Below are 22,173 nucleotides of genomic sequence, written 5' to 3'. Positions count from 1 at the left end.
TAAATTTGCATTAAAAAATACATAGGTACTCTTTTCGCTTCAACGATATTTTTATAGAGTTAATATCTATACTGTTTTTTATGTCTATGGCCCATCTAACTGAATAAGTAGTTAAGACAAATCATATTATAATTAAAATAGTTTAATGAATGTAAATAATAATTGTATTATTCTTGTAAAGATTTTCACGATGGTATAACAAAGGAAAATTAAATTATTGAATAAAAATTAACATTTTTCATTAATTTACGTTTTGTTACAAGTACACTACAAAAATACATTAAAAAAAATGCCATTATAGAACACAGTATTTCCAAAGCATTACAATTTGTTGTAATATACAATTAAGAAAAATATAGTATTAAAATGTGTACCTACATTTTACTTTAATATAATAATAAAGTAGCGTTATTTAATTTTTACAGGGCATAAAATATGAAAGGAAACCTTGCAAAATCAATAAACTAACTTACTGTAAATTAAGTATTAAATGTGTTATCTGAATATTACAACTACAACATGTATTTTTGCATCATTTAAAATTAAAATAATTTGGCTTTTGATGTGAACTATATTAGACTTTATTTCAAAAACTAAAACATATAAATCCACAAAATCATCATATTACTAAAACAATAATATTAGATAAATAACGATAGATTTTTACGAGGGTAGTATTTTTCATAAGGACCCCACGCGTGCCGCAAAGGCGTTAGAATAAAATAAAATAAAGTAATTTAAACTTCACATATATTAATTATTTGTAAATATTAGGTGTTACATAAATATTAAAAACCAGTAATGGGTGGCTTTTTTTTTTATACATTTGTATTCCAAACACGTAATTTGTGCCACGCTGAAAATCGATTATACATGCGTCGTGCACCCTTCACATATGAATTCTTTTTCATAATTATTGTGGATACATTCCCAAAGGACGGAAATAAAAAAAAAAGAAAGATTACCTATTTAATGTGATTTGCATTATTATAATAAACTATGATATGATATTGAACAGTATAAATATTTAAAATCGATTTCGATTCTGAGTGGAGCGATATGAATGTATTATTTTTACAATGTGACGTTTTTTTTGTCTATGATCGCCTATTGGATCAGTAAAAATAATTTAATTTTCAACAATCGGATAGTTTCTAGAAAATTGGATCTAGTTGGTACTTTGGGGGGATTTCGATGGATTTCGAAAAAATCAATTTTGTTTTATTTAAATGAATATCCCAAGAGACTGGAAAATTTCACTAAATATTTATATGACGGGTCTTTTTATATATTATTTATAGCTATTTATATCTTAAATAGTTGACTTTATTTGGAATTTTTTCAATTTATGTACGATAGGTAACATTTTTGTTTTTGAGTAAAAAAGTTTGAACATTTAATATAAGGAATATGGATCCTCATAAGGAGTTTAAATACAAATTATTAATTAAATAAATTAACTAAGGACAAATTCACACACAGTTCGTATGAGTGATTGAAGTTTTTAATTAAAAAACAAATGTTTATAGGTAATCAAACGTGTACCTATAGTTACTCAATTCTACCTATAGTAATGAATTGATTATCCTCTAACTAAATTTTTATTATTTTAATATTATTCAAAAAATATTGATTGTAGGAACTTAGAAACTTTCCACTTTTACTTAAATTATAATTAGTTAATATATACAACGAAATCTTCAAAATATTTAGGCTAATAATTTTAAATAATTTATAGATATTTGAAATCTTTTTAATTTTTTGAGTATTTGTTAAAAAATAATTGATAAAAAAAGTTTATTCATGCTAAAAAAATTCAACTCAGTTAAAATATGATTCCTCATGAGTTCTTATTATATAGATTTAAAAATATAAAAATACATACGTAATTTTTTGTAATTAACTAAGATCTTATTTTATAACATAGGTGGTATGTGTTTTATTTTTGGAAAAAATTCGATCAACCTTCTGTAAATTGTCTACCCTCGAATTCATTTTTCGTCGTATTCATTCTTGATTTACCATTGAATTCAAATTTAAAAAATCCAGTACAGCAGTGACCTACTCAAAACACTCGACACCTACTATAATGCATATCGACTTCCCTGTTTTTTTGTAACATTAAGTTTCTTCAATATAATCCGCGGACGTTTTCTTTGCGTGGACTAAATTACTTAGAATATAGTTTCTCATTTACTGTAGTGGTCAAATAATATTATGATTATTAGTAGCACAATTTATTGACTAATGGTCATTCGTACAATAAAACGTAAAGAAAATAAACATAAAAAACCAAAAACAATAACATGATTACGTCTGATGATGAAAATCATATATTCGTATTGTTGCAGCCAGTGGCTCTGCACAACACGTCGTACATAACAATGAGATAATATTATATTATCTATATTGTTTATACACAATGTTGTATATGCAAACAACTACTGAAAACGACCGGTCGGAGGCTGCAGTGAAAATGCTGAGCCGGTAGAGAACAAGTAAGTTTGCGTTACAGTGGATGCGGTCTAAAAGAGATCCTTTCATTCGATCGGACTTGAGTGAAACTATCAAGTTTCGTAATTAAGCATACCGGAAACCCACACTTTGTGTTGTGGCGTGGTGGTCAGAGACCCAAGTCTCTTCAAAATCCTATATGTGTCTCCTGCTTTGATATTCGCAAATAGAGGTGTATAGTGGCGTCGCTAGTGTAATTTTAACTTCCCACAACCGAATTTTACTTGAATAATACAACTTTGTCTAGTTGAATAATCACAGAATAGAACAGTATTTTATAAAAAAATATTTTTACCATCGAAATAGGTAGGTATTACATTTTTAAAACCAGCATTCAATTACTTAGGTGATTTTAATATTTTCTGTATTTTGAGTTTTTTTCCAACCGTTATTGAAAATTTAATATAAAAATATATATTCTGAACATGGATATTGTTGATACTGAACTTATTAAAATTTGCTAAATTTTAAAATGTATCTAATATAACTATGATATATGCATGATTAGTAACTATGTATTATAGTATTATATTATTATTTATTTGAACAGTTTATAAAAATATATAATTTTTTTGGAAATGTTCTAGGTACCTACTAAAATTATATAAGGATTATGCGATTTTATTGTCGTCCATCAATAAAATAACTGTTATAAAATAGAATTTAAGGCTGTCAATAAAATACTTTTCGACCACCATATTAGTAGATTATAAATTTGTTATATTTTAAATTTTGTTTACTAACCAATTATATGCTTTCATATAATTATTCGGATTGCATGGAAATAAGTGTCCATGGCGTTTAAATTATTGTAATCCAACCTGTTGATCATATGTAAAGTACTGGTTGGATTAAAATTTACAGGACTTACAGTAATTTAAAAATAATATAAGAATAGCGGGCAGTAATGACGTTGTAGAATTTTTTTGTTTTTATCATGACTGTATTGATTTTACAATGATGTGTGTTTTTCTTTGTAATCATTCTCTTTTTGGAGCAGTAAAAATGATCATCCAAAATGCAAAATCAGTTTTGTTTTTTTTTAGTTTAAGAAAAAAATTAATAATTTCAAATATTTATTATTTTCATTAAATGTATACATTATGATTTTCTATGCATTTTCTATGATGTTCAACATATTTTGTCTCTTTTTGAGCTATTTATAGACAATTTACATTTTTGTAATTTGTGTCTATAAAATTCGATAAAAAAAATATAGCTAGATCCTAATAATTTTCCTATGACATAACGAGGAAGTAAAATCTGTTTACTGAATCATTTTCGCATCATCAGACCAATCGGTATGCCACAGGAATGTTTGAACATTTAGCCAAGTACTTGATCTGACAAAGTTGTCAATCAGTAAATCCGGTTGATGGTGTATAAGACAAATATTAAATTATCTATATAATATTAGTTTAAATATTAGTAGGTCAACATTTAGTTGGAAAAGTTAAAATAAAAGTTCAATGTACGATTATACTCCTTGATGGTTAGTGAAAATCGGCAGAACAAGTGCGTTTACCAGCGGCCAATTCGAGTGGCGCATCAATCACACTAACACTCACAGTCGCGTGGAAACTGCGTTTAAACTATTCCAACCAGATACCATTTTTCTAAAAGTATGTTTATCGGCACTTTTACCGGATACGCCTTCAGCACCACTGTCAGTAATGTAATTTGGTTAGCTTTTAGCCATGTTTTCTGCCATTTTTCTGGCGTGTCACCAGAAATCGGGCAACGTTCAGAAGTAAAAAATGCATTAAATTGTTGACGCATAATAAGTAAGTACATATAATTAGTAATTATAATATATGTTTATACAGAGAGCGGCATAAGTCGGTTCCCGCTGTCTTGTTATCGAAAAACTGCTTGTTATTATTAAATTGAGGAACTGAATTTTGCTACACCCTGTACAGTGTACATATTATAAAAATAAGCAAAATGCATTTAATCATCATAACAAATAGTACAATGGTAATGATTTGAATACCTATTTTAAAATATGTTTGTTAATTTCTATTTTCGAAATCTGTTAAATTGATAAATCTGTCACAGTGTCACAATGAATTCAGTATTCAGTTCATTGGCAAGACACGATTTCATTTATCAATATACAGTTTTAGTTTGAATTATATTTATAAATTTTTTTATTGAAATAAAAGATTTACTGAAATAATTGTAGAGTGTACAAAATGTTTATTTAGTTAAGCATTCTGTAATAATATAATTTGTTACTTTTAATACTTTAATATTAAATAATTCCAAATTATCAAGTATTTTCAATTTTGTATTGATTAAATGAGAACAAAATCCTCTAGTTACCTAATTTATAAAATAAACTGCCAAAAATATAATGTTAAACTATACATGTTTGGGATTTTAAGGGTTTTTATGGGCTTAAGTGTTTGGGTTATAACGCTAATACATATAAAGTATAGTCTATATTAAAGTAGTAAGAGTGGAGGAGGAATTAAAATGCCATAAACATTGTGCTTAATAACTTTATACCTGGAAAGCTGTCTATTTTATAATTTTTACAGTCCCCACCTAAATGTTCTTACTGACCACGGCATGACCATAAGCCGAATGAAAACCACAAGTCTCCCTCAAACGTGCGCATTTAAGCGGTCTACTGGTTTCGGTTTTTAATAAGCGTAATTTTCGATCTGATGTGTTTGTTTTCAAAAATGTCTTCCCGACACGTCTTGTAGTGATCAAACGTCCAAGCTAAAACATTTCGTCGTTTTTCTTTTGATGTTTATTGTTTCCGGCGAGACGCGTTCCGGAGGCTAACCGAATTACAGTTAACGCAATCGTGTATGCTGTATAGCCGGTACATACCAACACGTGTGGTGGTATGTGGTTCATACAATATGTGGTCCAGCCACATAACAGACTGATTTTTTTTTGTTGTTTGAAACCTAAGTGTATCTACGTAAGAGCTGTGTAGCTGAAGATATATAGTATTAGGAACTTGTTTAGTTTTGCTCATATCTGGGAAAGCGTTACCTTTTATAAATACATTTTTAAGTCAATAAAATTCAATAATAAAATTCGGAATATACCTACTCTAAGATATTAGTTTTAATGTTTTTATATTTTTAATCATTTTTTAAATCTCATAAATCAGATTTGCGAGAATAGTGTAAAACGACTGTATTAACTTTTGATGGCAACCGCTATTAATTTTCAATTCTCAAAGATATTTTTTTTTAATACTTTTGTATGTACAAGCATAAATAATATTAAATATAGGACTTCTGGTTTATATATATTATAATATAACTTAAAGTTATTTAGAGTATTTCTTAAGGTATTTGAAGCATGAAATTCTAGTTGAAAAACGTTTAAGAATTTTTTTTTTTTTATTGGTCTTGAAATTGCACTATTTCTGCTTCGACTGTTATGGTCATTAGCATATTAATTAAATTAAAAATAGTTGTATTATGTCGTTGAATCAAAATCCGTTTAAAAAACATAAACATAAAAATGTATATGCATTTTATAAATGTATAATGTTTATAATGTTTGATAAAATATTTGATGTTTTCATTTTCATGAAGTAGAAGGTATGAGGGAGGTATTATTTGGAATATAAATTAAATATTATATTTAATTTTATGACCAGAAATCAGGAATACATTTTTACACAGAAATATTATGTTTATGGTATTATTGGTTTTTACATCGAGTAAATGATATTTACACACATACTTAATGTTGTATTTAAATTCAAGACATTCAAATATTATATTATAACGTAATTGTGTTTTTGCATTTTGACAGCTTTGTTTGTTAAACTTTATATATTATATAGTACTTACATAAATACTACATAATATGTGATATGTTGTTAGTTGTTAGTATAACTAAGTACTAACAATATATTAAGTAATATCAGAAATGCATTATTGTATAATGTAAATTAAAATCCTACAATTGAGAAATAAATAGTACTGGTACTAATAAATGTAAATATATTATAGTAATGACATTATTGATTATAATTATAAATTAAACTCTAATATTAATTTGTTTAGCATAGTTTCTGTGCCATACTGTTTGTAAATTGTCGAACACCCATGTTTCAAAACACTTTTTAACCACGTGCTATTTATTATTATAAAACCCATAAGAATATTAAACTAAGTAAACATTGAACGACTTATCGTACTATAGGTGGATTGATATAGGTACAACAATGCACGAATATTAATTTCATATGTGGTTTTGTGACAGATAAGATAATAAAATTGAACATTTTTAAGTGAATGTCAGTATCAAAAGTTATTCTTCGTTATAATTTTTTTTTTATCATGCATGGCATTTTTATAAATTTTATAATTTTTTAGCTTAGATATATTTCTGTTTAATAATTTATCATTTCAAATCGATAACCTAACCTTGTACAGTTTTATTTCAAGTATTTTCGATAAATAATTTTTCGCAATATAAAAAAATTGAAAGTTGAATACGAGGTTTCTCATAAATTGTATTAGTGTCGTCAAAAAAAAGTTGAGCGTAATTGAGTCCTTTTTTATAAGTGTCCAAAGTTAGTATTTTGACCAAATTCGTAATAACTACCAAGTTACTTAATAGTAAAATAAATTACTTAATTGAAATAATATCATATAGTATACTTAGTCTTCGCTCAGAATCGTTTTTCGTATACCGCTGCTAAACGTGACTTAGATGAGGCATGTAGTCACAAAGAGGTAAAATTTAGGAAAACAAAATATTTAAGTTATTCTAGGTATTATTCTGTAGAATAATGAAATAAAAAATAAAAACACGATTTCCTTTCAAAAATTCTAATTATTTTTTTATATATATATATTTTTTAATTTCATATAAATAATTTGTATATTTCTGGTTTGATTGTGTATGATAATTTACAGCACAGTAACATAGTTTTAACCCACCCTTTAATTGGTTTTTTTTCTTTACTTAAGGTATACTATCATATATACATGTCGGCCGATTACTTTTTCATGGGGCACATTGTATATTTTAGATTTTGAGAATCATATTATTAATTATATTAAGTTTTGTTTTTGTTTTACAACGGTATTTTTATCAGTTTTTGTGAATACTTTTCTTGCAGTATAGTGCTTAAGATTTCAATTTTAAATAGTACCTCCCAAATCTAGATGTTTACGGTATGGTATATTGAAAAAGTTATTTTGTTATTGTTTTGTTAGTTTTTTTGAGCGTAAATAAAAACTAACCAACATTGAATAATTTCTATGAAAGATCAGCTACCATGGTTTTAACTGATCTATGTTCTAGATTGTTTCTCAACTACGATGAATTATTATAGTTTCCAAATTTATTGAGTACCTAAATCATATCACTTTCCTAGTAGTTGCAATTATGGTGAACTTAATGAGACGAATTATTAACACTCATTTTCTGATTTATGTTCACCTTTTGAATACATATTTATGATTTATCTGACGAATAGATTTTTATCTACGGTTTTTTTGAAGTATTGGGTAGGTACCTATATTATAATGAATAAACTATAATAAAAGAAAATTCCTCTAACATCCAAATATTATATCATATTTTTTCCGAAATCAATACTAAACCTGATCACGTAAGTATTTAAATTTTATAAAATATTATACTTTATTATACTTGATGAACACTATATATTTATTATTATCATTTGTCTTATTTAATGCTTTAAGAAAAAGGAGATAAATATAATATTTAATGTAATAATAATATGTAAAATTATTATGTTATATAAATCTTGATATTATGTTATCACTTATCAAAAGTTTTTATGGGGGGTGTTAAAGGGAGAATATCCTATCCAGTTTATCTTAAAGGGTTATTACTTATTTTTATATCCAACCCATATAACATTCACAATTACGCCACTCATGAATTCTGTTAAAATGATTGCTGTATTTACCTGTAAACAAAATAGTGGTGTCATGATAATTGGTTTTGTAATATTTTTATTTACTGACTAGCCTTTTTCATCATGTTTAATTAAGTACCTAGTCAGAACAAAAGGATGCTCAACATAAAATATAGCTTTACGTTGGAACATCGAACGTCAAGTATCGTTAAACATGCTATATTATTTTACTGTAGCCCAGTTACTTAATAATTATTAATTAACTTATTAATTTAGTGGTGGTGTGATAGGGGAGTTACTAACCCACTTTACTGCAGTGTTACAGACACATTGTTGCAAATAATATTTACTTATACTTACTAATATTTGTGATTTCTGAAAATATGATCTCTGTTTATTATTTAACTGTGTTTAGATGTATTTGGTGCTGACACAGGTAGAATCATCTGAAAACCCTTTTAACTACAACTTGGAAACATTTATAGATAAGTACCATGTGTTTCTCATGCAGCCACGCTGTTTGGTTATTAAAGTAATAAAGCAAGTGTAATAATAACAATAAGTATTATAAATGTGTCAACTAAGTCAGTCAGTGCTCACTCAATATAACAATAATTAACAGCAGGCGAAGCTTAACGTTTGGTCAGCTATCTTAATATTATGTCTGTAATATAATGATAAAACAATATTGTATGCAATTCATGTTGCGATTTATATATATGGCCATATTGTAAATATAATGAACAACTAAGTACCGACCTTATTAGTGTAAGTTTCGTTATGCCTACATCGATAAACAATAGATAATCATTTACAAGCACTGAAAATTTAAGGTGAATAAAATCCAAATAAAAAGATACAACACCATTGAAGTGGTTTGTAACAGTTAAATTAAAAATAATAAAAGTAAATGATTAAAATCATTGAATAATTTTTAGTTCATTATTATCATAATATAAAAGGTTAGCCATATAATATTATAAGAATGTATTATATTGTATAATTATACCAATAGTGATCTGGTACATATTATAGCACATCAGAATATTATAATATTATATGGATTATTTATAATATATATTTGGTAGAACCTGCAGAAGGGGTGTATTTATCTAAATACCTACGTACCTACTTAAACATCTCACTCATATTTTAGTAGATATAAGTTACAACTTACATTAGTATAGGTACAGTTCTAGCGTGCAGTTCTATAAATTATGCGTAAAACTTTAATAACAATAATTAATTCTTTACCTTAGATGAAGTAATATATAAAGACATAACTTACATAAGGTCCATTATAATGAATACCTAACACCTATATTTAAATACAACTGGTGTTTAGTGGTTTAACATTAACACTATAAAGTAGTGGGCACTGGGCAATGTATTAGTATAAAGTTAATTTAAATATACCTAACCTATCCTTTCATTAAAAAAAAAAAAACATAATGACCATGAAATTAAATAGTGTATCAAATAGTACGACAGCAGACGTTACTTTTAATTAAATGTATGTTACTCATCACTGACAAACGGTTTTAAAATAAAATGCAATAGGTTTGGAAAATTACACGTTTTTGTAACGCAAGCAGTATAATGGAACCACTGAAGCGTAATATGTTATGGCTTAAAGTGCCTAATCGGATAAGACATACGCAAATTTGAGTTTGGTAAGCTAAGAAAAGTAAATGTTAAGTATAATATCATACTGAATTATTGTAATTTAAATAAATACCATCGATTTAAAATCAAAACATGGTGGAAAACTATGCTGTTCGTATTTAAAATTACCATATCATACCATAAACATATTGTTTTATTGATTAGTATTGATAAGATAAATCCCATCATTCACGAGATATATAGATTTGAGATACTACCAAGTACCTATTCAATGAACAGTGGTGCAATTTATTAGGGGTAGGTAGTTTCCAGTTGGATTTGGGATACTGAAATGTGGACACCGATAAAGTCAGTACTTACTTATGGATCGTCCATAATATTACTATTTAGTAATAAAGTTAACATTGTAACAATGTTATACTTAAGTAATTTGTTTCCCTCTTTTGGTATAAACAAAATTAATTTATCACTAAATTTTACGTTTGTCTTAAAATTAAATATTAGAGATTTAAAAAATAAATTGAAAACCTATATTTGTAAGTACTTATTAAATTAATTCTAGAATTCAAAAAAATATATGTTTTTAAATATAAAACTGTTGACAGTAATATTGTTTGACTATTTCCCATTATACGATTCTATTGCCAGATTTTTCCAAATTACCTCCATATTATTTAATGTTTTTATTGATAAGCGTTGATTACTCTTAAAACAAATATTGTGTTTATTGTAAAAATACATCAAAGGAACAACATTTAGAGTAAATAATTGAGTACATACGTTGTGTGTACACAATTATTAATCACTGATGATTGCGTGCCCAGAGAATCAGAGGTAAAATTTCGGTAGTACAATTATTATGATTATGACTATTTTAATAATTGTATAAATAAAAATTGATTAATGATTATACATAAAACGCAATTTCCGGTTGAAATAAAATCTGATCGTAAGTATAATTTCTACATTTTAATTTTTAACCACTTTATTATGTATATTTCCTTCTAAGAGAATACTAAGTAGGTACCTACTTCTACAAAATAATTTGCATCTACCTATAAGATTTCTAATAATTTCTAATAATAAGCATTATAATAGGGATATTTTAAACAAACTTTTTCTTATTGCACCTATTTTGTATCGTAAATTTTCTTCCGCGTACGTGATTGTTAATTTGTCACCTAGTTGGAAAATTACGAGACCTTTAAAGCTTTGTTGCAAAATATTGTGCAAAATACGCACATATAATAATAGTATATACATGTAATATATTTTTACAATTTAACAACCGTATAAAACCGCAGTCTTAGTGTTGGCTTCTTTGGGAAACAATGCAACAGCTATATATAGACCTATGTAAAAGGATTGTAAAAGTATAGTTCCGTATTGGCATTTTCGCGTATATTATAAAATATTATGATGTGTGTAATATGTGCGAACATGCGTATGTATCAATTTATTACGCGCCAATGTGCTGGACAATTTATCAGCATTTGTCGAAAAGTAATAAAAACATTTTGCTACTTTTATGGTTTGGTCTTCTCGACGCCACGCCGCGGGTAAAACTCATTTATGTTTCGTTCGGGCAATTAAATTGTAATTTTTGATGTTATGAATGTTAATAGTATTATGTTATTATCGACATATTATTTCTAAGTTTAACGTTGGCAAACAACGCGTATTAACAACAATACTCTGTTTGTCAATACAATTATGTATATTTTGTTATCCGTGTATACTGTATAAGTGTATATTATAATTTCCAAGTGTGCGTCGCGCCGTCTGTAATATTTTTTCTGTATATACAATGTACAAACAGAGTATATTAATAAGAATGATGATTGTGTTTCGTGTTTTACGTGTTGCACGTCGATGACCGACGAACAATTAACAACATTGAGACATTGCCAACCTTTTTTTTTTATTCTAATCTTAATTCGGGACTGTAGTTTTTAAATTTTAAGCAGGGTAAGAAACCAATATTGCTTTCAAAAAGATCATAATTTATTACATTCGTTTAAAAAAAGAATTAACTTTTAAGAAAAATAAAAAATATAGATAATACATGTTCATGGTTATATTTTATAATCGTTTTTAAAAGTATTAATATTTTTCGTTTCCCTCACTCAGAATTCTTTTTCTGTGTGCGACGATATTTTATTGAATTTGTCGATTTTATTTCATTCAAATTATTACTACGTACGATGCAGCAGAAGTAAGCTCTTTGGTTTTTTTTTAAGTTATGGCATGTGGTTAACGCGCAAATAGCTCACAAAAAGTAAGAAATTATTTTTTACATTCAAAATATTTGCCACTTTTACTCAAGAAATATTCTATAATATAGTACTTTTATATGGATATTTTGGACAATAATTATAAAGGAAAATATAAAATTATTTTTCATTCGTTTTAAGGAGAACTTGTAAGACTTTCTTTTGATGAGGCTAAGCACCCAACATATTTCCACTAATAGTAGTGACTTAAAATTATATGATTTTAAACAACTTTCATATTATATTATACTAATATAATCCTTAAATAATTTAAATTTTTGAATCATATTAAAATAATATTTTTATGCAAATTATCATGATATCATATCGCAACGGGATACCATGTTATACAACATTCTAGTGTATAATTTGTTTATTTCAGATTTTTTACATGCGAGTAAAATATCAACTTAATTTACTAAATTATATACATTATGATACGGCTACAAGATATATATATATAAACACGATATCATGGGCTTCGCGGTGTTGCAATGTCTTTTAATTATCTTATAATTCTCAATTCTTTGATTTTATTGGATTTTTAGCCTGGGTTTAGTATGATTGGTATATTATAATAAAGTTTTTACAATTTGGTATTCATTTTTTTTTTTAAATGTAATAGTTTTATTTTAAGAGTTTATAAGGCAAATAAATATCCTATATTTAATTATACTTAAATAGTTAAATATAATTATTTTTTACATAATTTTAAACAATATATAATATATACGTGGGTACCTTTATTTATTTGCACATGAGACAACACTATCATCAATACGCAGCATTAATATACCCTCATGTCATGTCAATAACAGTAGGTATACGAATTCTGATCATCACTATTCATTAATTAAAATTATGTAATCGTATACGTTTTGTTTAATACGCTCTACGAAATACCACTGCAAATGTAATATTATAAGTCTGGTATAAATAAATTGCTGATATATTATGTTCAACGCTATCTTCTACAAGCATTGTATGAATTTAATATAATATAACGATTTTTACTCCTTAGCCATTTGTTTTTTCTTTTAATCTAATTTAAATTATATGAGAAAAAATCTAATTTATTGTAATCTCTATAATATACGCTGTTTCTTGGAAAAAAGTTCGTTCAACACGGATTTCCGTTTTAATATCAAGTTTGCTTCGACAAGATTATACGGTAATCTTACATTTTTTTTTGAATGTATAAAAGTCAAAATAATTAAAAGTTCTGAGGCTCACCTCCACGACTACAACGTAGAAAAACGCCCTTCATAGACGCACAAATGACTGTGAAACAAAGTTAAAATAACACCCTTCAAAAAATACAATACTCATATACCTAGTTGATTAAATTAAAAATCAGTTGTTTTAGTAAAATGTAATTGCATTGCTTCGTTTGAAATATTAAGAAATAGACACATAAAAATATACGTTTGAAATATTGCAGAGGAGGATCGGTTTCCGAACGGAAATTATTCTGAAAAATATTGTTTATAATTAGGAATCATTTAAGTTCTACTTACTTAATATCCACGCAACAGATCATTTTTGTCAAAATGTTAACAGTATAGTTATTTTGGTTTATAGTACTTACGCCTGACTGTGCATGTTAAATATTTTTTTTTGCTCAAATACTGTGATGATATTTTTCTTTAATACCTAAATTAAAATTATAATATTTTTTTGTGAAAACTGTGTATTTTTATAAACAGTTAATGGTTTAATCATCCACCTTGCAATTTATTTCAATTACCGTGTATTTAAGATTTTGTCAAATTAAAGTGTACAAAATATTGTACGTAAATTATAAATAAAAAATATATAATATAATTATATTTTAATATTAAACTTTTTATGTGAGATTCCTTCCGGAATGTAAATATTTTTGGTTTTAAATTGGATTTTTTATATTTAGGCATTTTAAATACTAATATACACGACAAGTTTCATGGGTAATCAATTTTTTTTTATTCCATATTAAGTAACAACATTTTATGAATAAAAAATATAAATATGTTTTGAACTTAGTCAAGAAAAGTTAAGTTAAGGAAGGGATATTCCATGTTATAGACAAACTTTTAGCTAACTATATGCCTATATATTTCTCTTCCCCATTTTAACGCTAGTAAATAAGAAAGTATACCTATTAGTTCAAAATAAGTTCAAAATATGTGTAAGTATATCAAAATATGTAGAAAAATATCTCCATATAAATAAAAAATTAAAAATATGCTTTAATATTTATAAATTAAAATAACAAAAAAAAATTCGAAAAAATATTAATATTTTTTTAAAAAAATCACAATAATCCGCTTTAATTGTGAAAATGTATGTCTAATATATTAATATTAATTAATTAAGCAAATCTAATAAAATTTGTATAAAAAACAATAATAAGTCGTTAGATTGGTACACCTTATATTAGGAATATCATATATAAATCAATTGTAAAATCTTAAGGATTTATATTTCTATATCTTAATATTATTATGTTTTTTCATAAAAAGAAACTTGATCAAATAAAAATAATATTCTTATGAAGGTACTTTTATTTTTCAAAATTAAATTTCACATCTTTTGTGGTTTATTTATATCTATATAGGAAAATAGTGTTATCGTTGAAGTGGGTGTATCGTTTTATGCTTACACAACAACTTACAGAACTGATAATTGTTGACGGAATATTTAATAGTTTTATAAAATAGTGAAAATGACCTTCTTTGGGATTAAACACAATACAATGCAAATTAATAACTTCAAAGATGTATTATAGCTTATAGTAAAATTTCTTTTAAATTTATTTAAGTTGATTTGGAATTAAATCCAATACTGTTGAAGTAATATTGTAGGTAGCTGTGGTTTTTGAGAGAATCATTCATATTTTTATTCAATGTGTTATTTGGATTGTTATTCGCTAATGGCTATAGTCTGCATCCTAAATATACCTTCGTAACACAAGAATATTCAAAAAACGACACTTATGAATTATAATATAAGTTGTATAATTCCATGATATGAGCACATAGATTAAATTGCATAAATCAATTAACGACTTGTATGGTTGTTTGAAGTGAAATAATGGTCATAAAATGTTTGACCCAATACTATCACAAACAGAATGGGCCAACGAGAATATAATGATATCAAGTTTGGGAATTGGGTACTTATAGTGTTTATGTAGGATTGCACTTACTTCAAATGGAATGGCGAAGAGTGCGATTAGTATGTCAGCGAACGCCAAGTTTGCCAAGTAGTGATTGGTGACCGACCGCATCCGCTTGCTGGTGACGATGGCCCATATCACCAACCCATTTCCGGCCACAGCGATCACTGATATTGAACCATAGAGCACGGATAGAACGACAACCAATAGGGCTGGCACCTTGTATAGGTCGGAGCTTTGTTGGTCATGTAGCAACGTATCGTTGCCTGTGAAATTGGCGGTGACATTTGCCGTGAGATTTTCTGTGAGATTTACCGCGATCTTGGTTGCGATTTCGGTGGCGGCCATTGCGCTAGGCGACGGCGGCTTCGGCTGGAACGTGGCAACATCGGACTGTCAACAATTCTGACGCCCGCTATTGGTCGCGGGCTTTGCGGCGTTGCCGTCCCGTCATGGCGCCCCGCGGACTCGACTGCTTACCGAGTAAATGTGGACAATACGGCGGTGGAAGTCGTCCAAAACTCACCGTTGACAATAACCGGAAGTAATCGCACAAAGAATCTTAAAACAATTTATTTGTGATTTGACGCACTCACCAATAACGGACCTGAAGTTGTCAGAGAACGAGTCAACAGCAAGCACAAGCGGATAAAATGACAATCGGTCTCTGTATCGATTAGATATATTATTATTATTCGTACACAAACTTTAATATCGTATACACACACACCACAACTGTTGTAATCTTCAAAACACTCGACACTGCGACGACGGAGGCGACAGCAGACTGGCAATAAATATATTAGGCGTTTGTCGACCGTATCATACCTAACCTATTGACAGATAATGATAAAATATGTTATAATATTGTCTAAGAAAAATATATTGTTGTTATTATTCAGTGATCTGCAAATATTTTTTTCACGATTGTTTTGCAATTCTTTGTAGTGAGTTATCATGATTGAACAAATAATTCGTTGTGATAAGTGGTATCTTATTTTGTTTGAACAGGGGCGTGATTTCGTTTTATTTTCCTGGTGTGTGAGATTGGCAGACCAATATTTTAACATTTAACCAAGTTCAAAAAAAAAATGTGTACTAATATTATTTCCTTCCTTAATATAATCCTAATTTACTCATATAAACTAATGTAGGTACTTTTGAAATAACTAGAATTTTGATTTATTAAAAGCTTATAAGCAACTAAAGCAGCTAACTAAAGCTATTACTAATATTTGGAGAAAAAAGGAAAATGCGGTACAAAGGAATTCACTTTAATTTAACACTATTCATACAAAATATCACATTATTAATTATTTTTAAATTTTAATAAATTAGTGGGTATCTACGTGTTTTTATGTGGTTACTGCCTCTTATAAATTGTTACTACTGGCTTCTTCCTTCTCTGAAGCTAAACCATCAGATCATTTAATCTATCATCACCCATCATGGTGTTTCGTAAATAGGTTTTAACTCGTTTGAAAGATGGAAAAATCTTTCATTAGAAGCTGTTGGTATTCCCATATTGGTAATGTTATGAATATAGAATTAATATTTAAAGTTTCATTGAATGCTTCAGAATAATGTTTAAGAAATAATCAGGCAATCAAGCCACACTTAAAACATAAGGCTAATCGGTCTTGACTACTTTAATATTTACTTTCTTAAGAAGGCCGATACATGTTATTATCATTTGTCAACGGATATATTGAAGATTTAACATCAACTTGAAGTTATATTCGTTGATGGTACTATCACATTTTACCGTTTCCACAACGAGTACCACCCTTATCAGCAACTGGCGCCGAACTATTATTTAAATAGAGTAATTTATTGTTATTTATTCATAACTCTATGAGTAAAACGGGAGTTTACCAATTTCACTTAAAATGACCTTTTAATATACCAATTGCGCTCGGTCTCCTTTAGGTCGATATACCAATTGCGCTCGGTATTTTCTGGGTTGATAAACCAATTGCGCTCAGTTATTTTCAGGGTTGTAATATTATAATTGATATTACAGCGTTTACTATCTATACCTCTATAAAAATGTGCCTCACACGCCGTGGTTATCACATAAGGATACATTTGATAATAAAGTGGATAAAAAAAATTAAATAAACATATCACTTAAAAGAAATACTTATACTATAGTATTCTGAAATGTTAAACAGAATATTAATATATTAAATATATTACATGCATATACGAGTATATTATATTGATATTTAATAGTTAATTATAACGGCACATAGGCGCATCAATGCGGAAGGCCAATTATTAACACTATTAAGTTAATGGTGCCGTCGCACACCCTCTCCCTACTATGACGCCCCTGTTTTTTATGAAATAAATACATAAATATCATAGTTTGCTACTAGATATATTACATTTAGTGCGTTTATACGATGGTGTTAAAATGGTTTTAGATCTACAGATACTTGTATTTTTATTGGTAAATAAAATAACTCAAGATACCTAAGAATAAGAGAGTGCCTATCCGTTGATTTAAAACCGTTTTAAGGAGATTGCAAATGGACAATTTTTAAGGAGTTCAAAATAGGCAATTTCCAAATTATATGCAAGCGGGTCTTTACAATGTGTGCGTAGTAAGTGATCATTAGTGTGTGCATGTGTGTAGAAGAAATAGCGGAGAGCTCCCGCACGCGCATGAACAAGTAACTTTGCCTCGATGTTGTGCACGTGAACAGTAAACAATGTACCTATCTATTGCTCATTTGCATGTACATTTTGTCAATCCTGCCGATGGACCTGATAACGTGATAAGACTTTTGAAAACTGATATGAATTCGTTAATATTTTTTCTAGAGATCGATCAGGCCACATTTTAAGATATTTTATTTAATTTTCAAATTATTAAAATTTCAAATTTCGTAAAATTTAAATATTCAAACAAAATGTACAGAAGTTTAGGAACACAATAATTTAAAATAATTTTAACGTGTAGATCATTTCTAAACAATCTTAAGTAGACATATTAACGGATTCAAATCAGTTTTCAGAAGTATTATCATGTTATCAGGTCCATCTGTATGATTAACAATAGTTTGGTACATTTTGGTTGAAATGATTGTTTGCAATCCTCGTAACGTCATTATAATATAAACGTACTTATTAATAATTATTATCTATTAAGTTATATACCTAGCAGTAAATTTGAAATATAAAATTATTTATATCTACTAATTTAAATAGTATAAATAATAATTGAGAACATCAAACATTATTTTGTATATTTACAAAAAAATTTTTTATCCATGTTGATTAATTGTTGAATAATAAAATAAAGATATCCGCTCTTTTTATTATGTGCACTTAAATTTAAAATTATATTCAGTGGTGTATTGTGTATAAGCCATAAGGTATTATCAAAAAAACTATTTGGTATATTTCAGTTCTTATTTTTTTGTAAAAATTACAAAATTATTAGTATAAATAATTTGAAGATTATTCAATGTTAGTCTTAGACATTCAGATTCTTTTGTATTTCTATAATCAAAAAATCTCTCATAGAATATTTTATGAAAATTATTTCATTTGATATAACACCAATGTATATTTAAATTATTCTTACATGATGTTGAAATCAAAGTTTAATGGAAAATATACAGGAAAAAAAATAAATCTAATATAAACTAAGAATTGGTCATACCAGAATAACACATGGTTTTTTAATGGCAAAAAATGTCCACTAATATACGTAATCCATGGGTTAATCCTAAATATATCAAACACATAATGATTTAATGTCACAAATACACGGAGGAAGGAACAAGGCAATAGCTCATTGGATGTTGCCCTGCAACTGGATGCAAAAGCTATCGGAATATTTCGATAATCTTAAAAAAAAATTTACAATGTAATAGTAAAAATTGTAAAAAAAAACTCATGTACTATGAAGCCGTAATTATAGATATATTTGAGCTATATATATATATATAGATATATATAGAGAGAGAAATATATTAAACTACTTGTAATTCATTATTTTTACCAATTTTCTTCAAAATATATAATATGTAGTAATATTCTATAAAACTGAATAAGAAATGTTTTCATATATCTGTTATTTAAATGGTATTAACTGTTATTATTATTTATAGGCTATAGCTAGTATAATACATTGTATACAGAGTTCAAACTAAAATAATATATCACTAATATCCTCAATCGAGTATCACAAACAAAACAAAATGGAGTAGGTATATTGCTGTTTTCATCACACACAAACGGTAAGCGGTCACTTTATATGGTATGGTAAAAATATTCATTATAGAACGCGGACACGTTGTACTATTATATGGATACATATTATAGGTCCATAGTATTCCTATAAGGTATATATTATAATATAAACAAATCATGACAAGTTAAATTAAAATTGTTATAAAGTTTGATGATATCTAAACATTATTATTGGTAGGTACCTGTCTAATAAGTAATGATTATATAATATAAGTACTAAAGTACCAATGTGTTATATGTATTATATATATCATATTATATACTGTAAATATACAATTATAAAGTCATGGCAAATAATGTTAAAAATGTTATAAAGTACAATTTTCATATAAAATGTTTATAACATAAACAAGTCATAATAAATTATAGTAAGTTGATTATAATATAATGTAGTGAAAACCATCTTAGACGAATATAGGTATCAATTAAATTGAAATTGTATACAATTTTACAGCATTTTTAAATAATTGGTTACAACTTCAGACGTATTTATATTATATATAGGTATACTTTATTTTATGTATGTTTATAATGTGTATATATTATATAATATACTAGTACAAAGTGTCCACGTTCTGAAATGTTCCGACTTTTATCCGACCGTACTAATAGTGACATAGAACCGACACAAAATATGTCAAACTCTCAAAGTAAAAGAAATATTAATTTTGTGTACCAAAAAAATTCAAATATATTTTATAAAAAATATTGTTTCATGTATTGTTTATTGATACTGTGCCTATTAAAAATTTAATTTTAGACGTTTGTCGTAGTAAAATATAGTTACTGTGTTTTAAAATATTTTGGCGTTTTACAAGTAGTGTGGAAGGAGATTTCTTTTGTCTAGTTACAAAAGAGGGGAAACTCTCAATATTTTTCATTCACATTTTTTCGAATTTAGAAGTAATACTAAAAAATAAAATTGGTATTCGACAAGCGGTAACATAACTTCCCTTGACAGGTGGACACGGGTTAGTAAGTTGTGATTGTTTAAAAAAAATGTATTACAATTTACAAGCCGATGTAAATATCGATCGAAAATTGTCATGCAATAATCGATATCACTGTGGCTATAATACACATGCACTAATAAATAATGTTTTTTGTTGTAATAATAATAGTACTATATTGTTATTTTTAATTATGTTTAGATTTTATTCATAATAATTTTTACAATAAAATTTATAATTTTAAAAAAAACATTAAGATTGATCTTATACAGAAAAAATAAAATAAAAATGTTTTTTAATAATTTTGAACTATCTCCATAATGGATTGTTTATTCTAAGAATTCGGTATTCGACCAAATTATTTTGTATATGATAGAATAATTACCAAGTCCAATCGGTAAAAGCTAGAAATTCAGACATTTAACGGCAGTTGTAGGTTTTATATGTAATTTATATATGTATATCGTATATATGTACTTTTTCCGTACCATAATATATATTATACAATACAATGCATATCTAAATATAAATTATTTAAATCGTAAGTTTATTTTTTGTCGGGTGGCACATACTGAGTGCCTTTCCAATTCTGTTAGGTACGCCCGTCACTTAATCATGAAATCTTTATTGTTTATTGAATTATTATATTGTATAGATTATAATTATTTATTTTGAATAACAAAAAAGTGTATATTTGTATAATATAAGATATATATATTATGTACTATTATATTTATGATACATAAACCTTGTTTATCTTAGCCATGTTAATATGCTGTTTGAAAATGAAATATTAAATCATTTTATATTTTTTAGTATTTACAAACCGTAGAATTAAAAAATATTCCACGTAGAATAATTATTTAAGAAGCCACCAAAGTAGAGTTGATAGAAATATCTCTAGAATTTTGATCTTAGTTAAAATCTCAAATAGCAACAAGCAAAACAATTATTTTTATTTTAAACTATTTAGGATAATAATTATAATACCTTAATACCATGCGTATGCAATATGCATACCTAGGTACTTTTTCAATATTATAGACCTTTTTTTATAAAATGTAAATATGATTATTTTAATTTTATGTATAGATGAATATTTGATGGTTAATATATCATTAAGTAATTTGTTGTAGTTAATTAATTAATAAATCTTTTTATTTTTAAAACGTGTAAGCAATTATCACTTTTAAAAAATAACTTGATGTTTTGTTTAACATTAATGACTTACACAGTTACACGTATTTAAAAATAGAGCTAAGCGAATAAATATCATCTAATTATTTAAATGTTTGTCTCTTAAAACCATCAAATTAATAACAAGAATTAAAATAGCCTTGATAATATGTTATATTCTTTTCTTTTGAATGCAAGAAGAACAGATCATTATAAGATAATTTTAAATAAAGTGAACGTACTTTTTATTATGTTAAACCAAATAACATTCTTTATGAGCTATTTAAAAAGGATTATGATAAAATTTTGAATTTTATGCATTGGGAATGTGTCCAA

At 26.8% G+C, this 22,173-nt stretch overlaps 1 protein-coding gene across 1 annotated transcript in view; it reads right to left on the bottom strand.

Moving 5' to 3' along the window:
• Positions 1-22,173, bottom strand: part of LOC132941591 (tachykinin-like peptides receptor 99D) — a 50,685-nt gene that overhangs the window by 27,986 nt on the left and 526 nt on the right. The window contains exons 2-3 of the mRNA XM_061009711.1: positions 16,176-16,278; positions 15,476-16,112 (exon numbers count right to left, since the gene is read on the bottom strand). Of these exons, the coding sequence (XP_060865694.1) occupies positions 15,476-15,793 (318 nt within the window). The 5' untranslated portion in view covers positions 15,794-16,112; positions 16,176-16,278. The remainder of the gene's footprint in view (positions 1-15,475; positions 16,113-16,175; positions 16,279-22,173) is intronic.

This window comes from Metopolophium dirhodum, chromosome 3 (assembly GCF_019925205.1).
Source record: "Metopolophium dirhodum isolate CAU chromosome 3, ASM1992520v1, whole genome shotgun sequence".
Classification (NCBI taxonomy): domain Eukaryota; kingdom Metazoa; phylum Arthropoda; class Insecta; order Hemiptera; family Aphididae; genus Metopolophium; species Metopolophium dirhodum.
The sequence above is the reverse complement of the archived record's forward strand: the minus strand, read 5'-3'. Positions and strand labels throughout refer to the sequence as shown.